General features: G+C 33.7%; 2 protein-coding genes across 2 annotated transcripts; both read right to left on the minus strand.

Annotated features, from left to right (window-relative positions):
* Positions 1-877: 877 nt before the first annotated feature.
* On the minus strand, positions 878-5704 carry LOC111393825. Its single transcript, XM_023019543.1, has 2 exons — positions 5262-5704; positions 878-1391 (listed from the first exon to the last, which is right to left on the minus strand). The coding sequence occupies exons 1-2, from the start codon at positions 5502-5504 to the stop codon at positions 1155-1157; spliced, it is 480 nt and encodes a 159-aa protein (XP_022875311.1). The 5' UTR covers positions 5505-5704; the 3' UTR covers positions 878-1154.
* Positions 5705-8832: 3128 nt separating this feature from the next.
* Positions 8833-10533, minus strand: LOC111393101. Its single transcript, XM_023018500.1, has 3 exons — positions 10378-10533; positions 10156-10200; positions 8833-9438 (listed from the first exon to the last, which is right to left on the minus strand). The coding sequence occupies exons 1-3, from the start codon at positions 10531-10533 to the stop codon at positions 8833-8835; spliced, it is 807 nt and encodes a 268-aa protein (XP_022874268.1).
* Positions 10534-13260: the final 2727 nt, after the last annotated feature.

A 13260-nucleotide genomic window follows, 5' to 3' on the forward strand; every position in this document is an offset into this window, starting at 1 on the left:
CCCTCTTTTTTGAAGGTTGAAAATTGTTTTCCTCATCCCCCATTGTAGATTAACAAAACAAACTTGAAGGAAAATTTGCTTCCTCCACAAGTTGGAAGAAAGTAATCTCTTCATTTAAAAACATATGACAAAAATCACAAACTAAAAGGACATTATAAATGGAATCAAATGTTGCTTCTTGACCAAACCAATGCTAGGAAAGATATTCTAGGATATGAAACAAATACTTTTGAAGGAGACAAACTATAATGTGAAATTACATGATCCAGATAATCAATTAGCACTCGCCCACAGACATAAACAAGTGAAACTAGTCATTAAGTTTGGCAATTGTTAATTCATCACAGAAAGTATCCAAAGATCATGCGCCAAGCAAAAGAAACACTCACATTTGTAAATCAAACTCAAAAATGGGGGAACAAGGAAAAAAAGAACGGAAAAAGAAAGAAAAAAAGGAGGAAAAAAAAGAAAAAGAAAAGAGAGAGAACAATGTATAAGAGTAACATCAATGTTTGCTTGTTCTTTATAAGTTACAATGCAATGTTATTTAAAAGTTCAAATCGAGAAACCAAACCAAACCAAACCAAACCGAACCGAAGTGGTTTGAGTTGGTTCGGTTTAAGAATTAGAGTGGGTTGGTTTTGGTTTTAATTTCACTCAAACCGATTACTTTGGTTTGGTTTTGGGTTTAGGTCAAAACCAATCCAAACCAAACCACGCCCAGGCCTAATTGATACCTTAATGCTAAAGAAATTGCTGCTATGTGATCTACTCAGAATCACATAATTGCAGCCAAATCAAAGGTTGGACGAGACTAAAGCTCTGTGTTAGCATTGCAGAATACATCCAGCAATGTAAATTTGCAGAATATATCACATCATTAAAAACCAATTCTTTCACAAACATTATAGGATGTAATGGTTACAACTTTGCATTGTACAAGGGCATTCAATAAAAACCAGTTCACAATGTGTTTTACATTTTTTCCCCTCAAAAACCTAATGAATCGCACTCAGAAAACCTTAAAACACAAGAAAAGTTACAGTACACTTTAATTTAACTAATTCAATCATGATCTAGGATATGTAAGAAGAACAGTAGGGCAGCCTTCAATATGCTGAAAAACTGTCTTGAAGAGGACCTAAGGCTAAGATTTAGACCCACTCTAATCTGCCTTGGTATTCCACTTGCTGTTGAATTTTACCATCAGGTAAAAGTACCTGACTCTTCACCTTGGCAGGCTTAGTGCTGTACTTAACTTCAAACCTCGGCAATTTCTTGTTATGATTTTCAGTGTTCGGGAACGTATCTGCCGGTACCTCATCAAGAAATTCATCTGCAACATCTCCATCTTCATCTATTCTAAGGCGTCTTGCGTACCATCTCAGGCCCTGAGCAATAACATGCGAAATTTTCAAAATATATGCCATAGGCAGACAAATGAAAACATGACTGTCAAAAATGTAAAATTAGAAAAACTAAAATGAAATAGGGGTGATTTTGCAGGTCCATGTAGATGGATATGAACTCCAGCTGTCCTTTTCCTCCCAATAAAATAAGCATGGAAAATAAAAAAGGCATGTTTTCTGGTTGACAGATGAACTTTTATTTTCTTTTAGTATCTGCACTTTTTCCCACAGAAAAACAGATGTACGTGTAATAACACATAAGAGAAAACAAAGCATACCAAAGCCAAATCTACTTTGAATGAAGATTCAGACCATCAATATAAGCACCATTAGCTTGCATAATCCATGTAATTAGGGTACCACAGATGCGCCTAATTGCAGATTGGTAAACGGGGCTTAGATCTTGGTCTGTGTAATTCTATTTGGTCATCTAAATTGTTCTTACGCTTGCTTAATGTTGAATAAAAACAAATGTATTATTTAAGACTCTTAGGGGGTGTTTGAGCCACATTATTTTGGTAATAATGCATTCTTGAATAGTGTATTGATGGAAAATGTGTGGTTAAAAAATAAGGAAAAATTTTTTATCTGCGTGTAATATTATTTTATTGAAGAATGTGTGGTTGAAATGATGTCAAATCACTATTTAAGAATATATTTTTTTGAAATAATGTGGCTCAAACACCCCCTTAACATACTTTGGGTATCAAGTTATTGAGACAAAAAAAGGGGCTCTAGAAGATGGACAGATTTCTTAAAAGAATACATAATAATATATTATGAATGAACATCTTCTTGAAGAATTTTTAGAGATCATTATGATGATTCAAAATATTTCAAGATTTTCATTTTTCTTGCCCGTCACTCTCTACTTTCTTCTCTCTGTGATCTCTCTTTTCATTTTGGCACTTTGTGAGCTCCAAGGTCTTCCCATGATTAACTTCTGACCAAAAGCAAAAGGTAAGGCCTGACTTTAGGAGACAAATCCTGAAAAAATACACTTCTTAGCTTAACTAAAATGTGGGAAAACTGAGGTGCAAGGAAAAGTGGTTTGCTAAGGTTGTGCGATTGAGTTTAGTACCATGGTTTCCTTGTGGACGTAGGCAACTGGCATTTTCTAATGAACTTTATCAACAAACATAAAACCTAATTTGGAGGCTTTCTATTATCATTGATTTTAATTTCACTCCTCCTCTTTTTATGCATCAGGGGAACCACTTTTCCCCACATTCATATCATAGTGTATGCTGTATGGCAAATTCATTAAACAAATTGAATAAATGAAGTTTTCATAATCATCGCAGAGGACCCATATATAAGAGCATTTTCCACCTTTTAAACCCATATCATAACAAATTGTGCACCAACTAAACTCCCATACTGATGACTTTATAGGCTCTAGTCGTTTGTTATTTTCGGAAAGAGACCAGCAGCTATAAAATTGCCCTTACCCCAACCTGGACTCAAGGAAAAACTCCAAGCAAGTAGTTAAAACATAAAATAAAAAAAAGGAAGAAAATAAAAAATCAAGTGAAAATATAAATATTTATAAACTTTCAGTAATGTCAACACTGAAATCATTTTAGGCTTCTGATCTTTTATCTCATTCCTGTTTGATAAAGGACGCGAATGCATTAGCATTTAACTTTATGAATTAGATAAAACCAAAATAGTGTACCGGTATCTTTGCCTAGAAACAGCATTATCTTTTCTCCAACATATATATTAGTCACCAGTATCAAGATATAATATGACCGTACTATAAACTTTTTCCTTTCTGGAGGATTGGCTCATGGGACTAGTTCCATCAAATATATCCATAAGCCTAACATCAAACATCGTCAAACTGTTCTAGAAGACCCAGTTCCAATTATAAATATGGTAGGTTCAAGATTCTACTCCTTGGCTAGACCATAATTTCGCAATATAAGAATCATTGTCAACTAATCAAGAGCATTTTCAAGTTGCATTATTAATCATCTATATCAATTGTTTTTTTAAAGTTCGAAAATGTATGTCACAGAATGTCATTGAGGTGAGAGACACCTCATATTCAAAGTCCTAACATAGAAAATAATAAGAGACTTTGTACACCAGCAACCAGGCACAAATAAGCAATTTGGTATTTTAAAACATTATTCTGGACCTTAAAATAATTTTACCACTGAAATGCAGACGGTGACATTGAGGTAAAATATAAATCAATTGTACAGTAACTTTGTAGTACACCTGCCCCATGCAGTTGTTCCCTTCAAAGGAAAAGGAGACAAAAAAAAATTTCTACCGATTAAAAATTACTAATAGTAGATCTACCTCCAGATTCAAATAAATATGAAGCAAACTATTAATTGTTCACCAGCAAATTCCAAATTTCCTATTTGAAAATAAAATGAACAGCTTTGGATATGTCTTTCACAACAGTAAATCTACAGCTGACAATGGGAACACACACCTATTAGATCCGTGAGCTTGTTTGGCTGATCAAAGTTGCTTCTAAGTAACGTGTACCAGCCAAATGTATTTTTCTAACAATGAAGATGCTTATTTTCATTAGTTTTTTTAAGTTAACAATGGGTTCTTTAAAATCCAGTCATTCCTTACAGTCAAAAGAAGAAGGTAGCCTTTTTATGGGCTTGATGATTGAAAAGACCTTCTTACCATTCTTTACATCAAAACTACCACCTTTTTCTTCTCTAAATAAAATAAAATATAAGCTTTTTGGAAATTAAGCATATTAGTTAACTTACTAGAAGCTCCTCTGTGAAACATACGAAATCATTACCACACTTTCCCAAATAGACATACCAAATTAGCAATATTTATTTATTTATTTACTTCAACCTTCTTCTTCAGATTTAGAAAAACATGCTCAGGATATAATCCATAATAGTACGTAATGAAAGTCATCAGAAAATTTTCACCCCAGATACTAATTAATGAATAAAGCTGCTGCATTACATAACGCATTTCACGAATTCTATTTGAAGAATGTTGCCAAAATGATAAACAAACATAGTTAAGAAGGGGCTACACCAATTTAAAGAATGTTCCCAAAATTATAAACAAACTAAGTTAAGAAAGGGCCATAAATTCAAGTATAGATATCCAACAAGCTAAAACTCACTAACGTCTCCTTACGATGATTAAATTTATGCAGCCTATAACAGGGTAACCCAGTTACATATATAAAGTATCCCAAATTAACTGACATCTATATTACACCTTTTCCGTTGTCACACTGCCCTTAGTAATTAATTTATAAACCAAGATACTGTTTTTCAAGTGTTTCCACGAATCAAATCATGATCCTCATCTAAATATTAGATGGTGCAATGTACAGATTCTATGATGTAGCTATCATCATGTATAAACTACATAGACATCAAAAGATTCCATTTCAAGAAAAGATAACATTTCAGAGACGAGCATATCAAAGGCACCTCGAATTTTCCGTACCAAACAAAAAGGAATTAATAGCAAATTGACAAAAAAATCTATAAAACTAAAATCCTCTCCAATCACTCAACTGGTCCACGCAACATGAATTAAATCAGAATGCAGTTCACATTACATAAAAATAAAACTCACACGAAACAGGAGTTAAGGTACTCTAATCCAATAATTTTCAAATGTATTATGCATTAGGATAATCAGATCTGAAATAAGTAGATTCCTTAATCATCCAACTTTTATTATCATGAAATTCCAAGGGTTAATAGTATGAAAATCCAATCAATTTCAGCTTCAACTAAATAAACATGAACAAAACTTTAACGCAATTGACCCACAATTTATAATTGAAAAACAAATACAACTAAAACAACATCAAGATAAAATCATTCCACAACTCACCTGAAGGCCGCCTTCGCCGGAATTGCAAGGAACAATGACGGGACCCAACTGGGCCCGCTCGACAGCCACTTGAACCGGTACACTGAAGCCTTTACGGGGTAGATGCTGAACTGGAACTGCAGTAGCAGCAGCAGCAACGCCTGATGAAGATATACTAGCATGAGCGGCCGATTCAGCGTCTTCAATCTGCCCTTCATCCCTCACAAACCCTAGAAAGCCCGCTAATTTTTTAAATAATCCCATTTTTCCCTAGATATAGATACATATATACAGAGATATAGTTTGTCGACAATTGCAGTAATAGCGATCGATGAGTTTTCAGGTTCTGCGTAGTTTTCACAAGAAGGGATTAGATTGATTGATTGATTGAGTCTAGCTAATATAAAATCAGGTTTTTTACCACACAAAGGGTTAAAATTAGATTTCAGAAAAAAAGAACGCCATTAACAAGAAAATCTTTGGACGGTGTAAATACCTAGGATAGCCCTATTTTCATCTACGCTTTTTATAAATACGTCTCGCTCTAAATTTATTCTTAATAAAATTTTAAAACTTAAAAAAAAGGACTATTTACATCCACGTTATATTCCAATTCTGTCCTCACTAAATTCATTCATTTAAATAACATATATTCACATAAATTTTAAATACATCCCTAACACTAGATTCACACAATCTCTAAAATATAAACTCTTTTAAACAAAATGAATGAAATGCTAACAAAGATGATATTAATTTTATTACATTCATGTCTTCGATTTAGGATTTCATCAGTTAGTCATCGTTCAATGTAAGCATATTCCCCCATGAAATTATTATTATCATCTCTAAACAGTTAAAAGACAAACTGTATACGTTAACGTTGGAACACAATAATTCATGGCAGTAGCAAAGTTTCCCATGAAAATCTAAAAAAGAAATCTTTAGGTCACCGAAAAATTATCACCGTTGGAGTTAATATATATCATTGAACATTAAATTAATATATATTATTCATCTAACCATTTTAGCAGTTTTTACTAGAAATTTTATCATTCTTATTCATAAAACTCAATTCATCAAAGGCAAACCACCATGAATCAACATCCAAATTAGGAGGAGGTTTATCTCTAGAGAAAGTATATCGAGTAACATTTGAAACTCATCGTGTTTGGACGATGATTGGTTTGCTTCAATCATCTTTTCATGGTATGCTTAAATAAAAAATTACAAGGTGAAAAAATTACATAAATGTTTAGAGAAAAATGTTTTAACATGCCTAAATTTCTTATTTTTCAATTAGACAAAAATGCTTCACATTAATAACAAATAGAAAACATCACATGCTAGAAATAATTTGTAAATAATATATCAATGTGAATCAAAATTAGGCTTCAAATCTTTGCGGATAAAAATAACATGATTAGGTAATCGAATAGTAGCGAACAAATCAAGTAATTGTTCAATCAATAATAGTAGTGTTATCAGATCAAAAAATAATAATAATAGTAGTAGCGAATTGTTCTTATGGTTTATCCAAATCAATTATCTCTAATTTAGCTACACCTTCTTCTACCAGGGACCTAAAAAATTGCATCCTTGCATGATAAGGTGTAGCCCAACCTTCTGCACATAGATGACGATACTTGTACCAATTACAAGCAATAGGTGGCATTGGTCCACTATTATGCCAATTTACTTGTACACAATCACATAGAAAAACATAAGTAGAAATATTATTTAGTTAATTAAAAATTTAATTAATTTGATGAATATTTACCGAGACAAAATTGTAGTCATTGACAAATCCAATTGCAACAATCTTATGAGATGCGACTGCAAGTGGTTTATCCCAAAGTGGAAGAAATGTAAGACATTGTTGTTGGCTCAAGTGAACAAGAATAATTTTATATCTTGAAGTAATAACATGACCCATATCCGGCATAGTCATCCAATACTCATGACTCGCTGAACCATCAAAATGAGAAAGTGAATGAATCAACTCATGGACCATATCATCATTTCCATAGAGTCCAGAGTAATCATCAAAATGAGATTCAAGCTCCTTTATTAGGTCTTTTCTGACCAAAGACCAATTCTCTTCACCTATACCTAGAATATTAGCCACGGCCCGAAAACCACAATTGCCATCTGCGGCCACATCTTGCACATCAACTATGTAAGGTCTCAAATGAATAGGAAACGAATCAAAATAAGCCATGGACTTTGATCCACGTGCTCGATACACCTTTTGTTTTTATCGAATTAGAGGTTGGCTTGATAACATGGGTTAACTTAAATGTGTTATGGAACTATCCAATTGTTGTAACGTATTGTTTTGTCCAGATAGAACTAACTCAAAATACGATGAGTCTCGAGGAGTAGATACATCTATTTTTGAAGATGGACGACCCTTTGTCTTAGTTTGGACTTGTGGCTCAACTACTGATGTAGAACTCGGACTAGCAATGTCTTTCAATTTTTGTTGGATTTCTGCCTTCACATGATCATTATTATCTCGGTACCGTTTTTCAATCATTTAAAATAATGATGCACAATTAATTTCGGATGTGTTACCTTTATCAAGAGGAACTAGATCAAGCTTCTTCTAGTGAGAGTGTGTTCTTGATAAAAGAATGGGTTGAGATTCTTTCTTATACTTTGAAATCTCATGGGCAAACGGTAATCCATGTGTTTGTCGTATAACACATCCACAAGTTACCTTGTCAGTTCCTATGTCATTAGCTCGCTTGGGACTCTTGAAATGTCAGATTCATTGCAATTCTTGATGTAAATCCCCTAAGCTTTTTAAACAAGGTAGGTTTGAAATTATGTTGGACAGTACCCAAACTCTTTTCAAACGATGCTTTAATATATGTATGTTGTAGCTCCAATAATGCATGAATTCTTGTCCATGATGTGTCAAAGTTACCTTGGGAAGAACCTAAATGCCTTTTAAGTTTTGCATGTGCAGATTCAGCCCTACCATGAAAAATAAATCATAATCACTGTACATTAGCACACTTAATAATGCAAATAGCAATTTAATAATGCCAATATAAATTTACCTTTTAGTTGTCGTGTTTCCAAAGTGCATGTGTAGATTTATCCAAGCTGCCACAAACTTCTCTTTATATTGAAGAAGCCATGAATTCATTACATAATCAATTGCTTGTGGAAATTGTTGAAAATTGGATTTTAAGAGATTTAGATTTTATTGTATTAAAATTCTGAGTATTAGAATGCTTCGAACGAGATTATTTTATAACATTTAAGGTTAGTAGGTTTTATTACGTAACATGAGCATATAATTAATATTTTGGATTGATCATACGCAAAGTTTTCTTTCAGTAACAATAACACTAGGCATTATTATATTGTTCATCAGACTCTTCAATCTCCCTAAAGCCCATGCGTAGTTTTCGTCACGTTCTTTTCCCAAGTATGCAAAAGCGATCGAAAATGTTAAATCACTAGAAGTGACACCTACTATTTTCAACAACGGTAGGCGATACCTATTTGTCTTATAGGTGCAATCCATAATTATCACACGAGGAAAAGCCCGCAACAAATCTACTGAATATGGATGTGCTCAGAATAAATCTTGAACTATATTCGTCTCCATGTAGGTGCGGTACCACTCTATATCTTTACTCTCAACAAGTCTATTCATTAGTTGTTGCATTTGTGTCCTTCCAGCTTGTTCTTTGAGCCTGAACTTCTGACGTGCATTGTAGACGTGCCTCATTGTGCTAACATTTGTGTCATCATTTTGTTTCAATGTATATAATATTTCCTTTGGTCTTACATGATTCTTTGACATGTCTATTAAAATTGAAGTCTCTTTCTTAGTTAATCTCCCAGTATATGAATGTCCTTCAAAGTTTTGGGCAATGTCATGATTATGTCTCCCACATTTCACTTTCAATATCCAATAATCACCATTTATCAATTTTCTTCTATTTAATACGAATGGGCATCCACATTTTTTTGTTTCGGTAGTTCTTCGTCTCTTTCGTTTTTCATTTTCTTTGTTAGTATTCCTACACCTATACAAACCATATATTTCATATGTAAAATCAATTCTTGGTTTTCTCCCAACTTGGCCGAAGTCGGACGTTTTCATAACAACAATCATGTTATGTCTCTTACCAGTAGTTTTAACCCAATCAATCAAGGCCTCTTTACTTGTAAACATCTGTTTATCATCAAATATTCATATATAAATATATGATCATGTTAAAAAAAATAAAATTATTACGTACCATGTTTGTAGTAAACATATCCGTATAATCAACAAATAACTCATTCTGGACATCATAATTATGTGCCGATGTATCTTACATTAAAAATATAGTTTTAAATAATTTCATTGAAATAAATTTAACAATAACTAATATAAAAAATACAACATCGGATAAGTATTTGAAATAGCAGATGAATTGAAATTTTTCTAAATACTTGTGAAAAAAATCATTAATGTATTAATGTGTTAGGAAAAAATCAAACAACAAAACACGATAAAAATGTAATCCTTACTTTTTCAAATTTCTCTTCATGTATTGCTATGTCTGTATATTTTTGCTCTAACGACGTCTCTTCCATTGTTCACTAAATTCTGTGTATTAAAATTCTGAGTATTAGAATGCTTCGAACAAGATTATTTTATAACATTTAAGGTTAGTAGGTTTTATTACGTAACATGAGCATATAATTAATATTTTGGATTGATCATACGCAATAATATGCACGTCAATTCGTCGACAAGCCACAAGCATTTGCAATAAGAATTCGATGAGACAAAAGTTGATAATGACTAAGCTTTAATAATAATAGCACGTCGACTATACACCTCATGATCATTATTTTATATTCAACGACTAAATTCAATAAGAATTTATATGATTTGGTATACCTCAGCCAAACTCAAATCATTTCTCCCATCCCTCTGATTTCGTCCCTGCAAGAAATATTTCATTAATGGTTTTTTCAGAGGTTGCTTCACCTACCTATGCCAAGAAAGCTCCTCAAACAAATTCTACTCTAGCCTTTTTTGGGCAAAAAATTCTCTCGAGATTTTTGGTAGCTGAATTTCTAACGAGATCTTTTGCAAGCCCGTATATGGCGGAACAAATACCTGAGGCTTGTTAAGCACGGGCTGAAACTCCAACCGCGCTTCTAGGCTCCTATACTTACAATTCTGCTTTTGATTCCTCGTCTTCTGATGAAAAGTCACTGACTTTGTCCTGCGTTTGGAGGGGAGGAGGTGCTGCATGTTCTTGGAGTTCGACATTTTTTCCTAAAATTTTAGTAGTGAATTGTCTAGCTTCTAAATCAAGATCCGGCCATTCCGCAACTATTCTTTTATCTCCCTAAACACAGAAATGTGAAGGAAAGATAAGCTATGATGATGTGATTTTACCTGTGCTTTCTCTGGTGAAGCTTATGAGGCTTTATGGTTATGATGTTGGTGTGCGTACATCCAGGTGGCGAGGGAGCGACAAGGTTCCTAGAGCTAAATAATACTTTCTGTCAACTTAGTGTATTTAAGTGCTACTACAAGAAGATGAGTAACCGGTCATAACAAGCAGATCTGCCTAACGAGTTCTGTAGAATCGGGTAGTGGGATTTTTTGTTGTGTGTTGTGTCATTGGGGACGGATTAATGTATCTTTTGGCTTTTCTTCCTTGCCTAACGAGTTGTGTCTTATTTAACCAGTTTATTCATATAGCGGAGTATGGACTTTTATTAAAATTCTGATTCAATATTTTCTAACTTCATATGCAGGTGATCATGAATACATTGATATTGTTGGCTTTAATGATTTTGGATGCCGATTGATTATTGACATAGATTTTCAGAGCCACTTTGAGATTGCTAGAGCTGCTGAATCCTATGATAGTATATTGAACTCTCTTCCGGTCATTTATGTGGGCTCTTTTACCAAGCTTAAACAATACCTTCAGGTAATGGTCGAGGCTGCTAGATCTTCTTTGAAGCAGAATTCAATGCCTCTACCTCCCTAGAGATCTTAATATATTAGGATTCTAGTTAAACACAAATTTTAAGATGATTTAATGAAAGAAAAAATTAGTGGATCAATTTAGAGTTTTGTATTTTTATATCTATTACCCTTCATTATTACTTATGTCTATTTAAATAAATTTATATATAATTTAAAATATAGTAAAATTTTATTTTTAAAAGTGAATGTACTTATAAAAAGCGTGGATGAAAATAATGCTACCCAATATTTATAGACCAGTGTATATATAAATTCAACCCTTTTCGTGGCCTATACTTTACTTAATTTATTTTTGATTATATATTTACATAATAAAATATTTTACACGTAAATTAAAAACTTTTTTACCTTTCCTCTTTTAACCACACATTCTATAAAAAGTATTATTCAAAACTATATTTTTAAAATTCTATGGCCACCAAATAGGGGCTTGACTTAGGTTGGATTAGGAGTAACCGCATGCCCCAATATTTGGATAAGGGAAAAAATCATATTCCAACTATTAAGTATGCACCAAATCAAATCTCAGAGATTAAATTTTAAATGCGAAAGTCAGATTTTTATTTTTATTTTTTAGTTTTAAATAATAATATTATCAAATTAAATTAAACAATGCACACCCACCCTAACTACCTCCATCCCACTCACTGGCGTCCACCCCTTGTCGACATCCCCCCGACCTCTACATCGTTGGCGACTTCTTCAATGGTACATTGATCGCCGCTCAGCGACAATCAAGTCGTTGGTGTTAGGACCAAGCAGTACTAATATAATCGGAACTTTTTTTAAAAATTAAAAATTGAAAAAAGCTCTTGTTGTAATTTATGGAGCACTTAACGGAGCAAATAAGTTGAATTCTCACCGCCCAAATTTGGTTATTTAAATTTGTGACCAGTTTGGATAACTAAGGTCGGAGAAATCAATGTCATGTGAATAGATTTCTTAAATTTGTGACATGTGACGTGTGCACTTTGACATGTGACCTGTAACCTGATCCAGTGGCCTGTGACCAAATCTCTTGGATCTGTGATCACAACCTGAGCCAATGGTCTATGATCAAATCTCTTATATTTGTGACCTGTGACATATGCACTTGATGTGTGACCTACGACCTGATTTAACCACCTGTGAATAAATCTATTGGACCTCTGACCAAATCTCTTGAATCCGTTACTTGTAAAGTATACACGTTAGCATGGCCAAATCTCTTGAATCTGTTACTTGTGAAGTATACACTTTAACACGTGCCCTGTTATATGTGTCCTTGACTTGATCCAATAGCAGGTGAACAAATCTCTTCAATTTGTGTCCTGATCCAATGGCCCGTTACCAAATTTCTTGTATCTATGACCCGTAACCTATGTATTTTAACGTATGACCTATGCAATTTGATAGGTCACATATTCAAGATATTTGATCGCAAAAACTCAATTGACTATGACCTACACACCTTCATCATCACCACTAGTAGACATTGATCCATTGCCAACATTCTACCATAACCACCACTAACACACTACCACCATCACCACTAACAACCAAGTAAATCACCAATGACAAAACATCACAAAAACCACCACAAAATTGCCACCAAACCTTTACAAAAATCACTTCCAACCACCACTTTGAGCACCTCATCCCATGTCCACCAAAACAAAGACCATCGCCTGCAACAACAAAATCACTACCGCCCGCAATACTACCAACAGAACTACTGCTTCTATTAACACATGAATGACCACTGCCATCATCACCCACAAACCATAAAAAACCATCGCCACCACCATCGATTCATTAACACCAACAATAATTAAAAAAAAAAAAACTAGAAAATCGGAATAACCCCACATTTGTCAACAACTGCCTCAATTCAAGGTGGGCCTCTATAAGTGACAACAGTGATTTGAACGCCGATCTGAATAACCCCAAATCCTAAGCTGAAAACGGCTACCTCAATCTGAACATCACTGTGCGCGGCCTTGCATCAGAGCTCTG

The sequence above is a fragment of the Olea europaea genome, chromosome 4 (genome assembly GCF_002742605.1).
Source record: "Olea europaea var. sylvestris chromosome 4, O_europaea_v1, whole genome shotgun sequence".
NCBI classification, from domain to species: Eukaryota; Viridiplantae; Streptophyta; class Magnoliopsida; order Lamiales; family Oleaceae; genus Olea; species Olea europaea.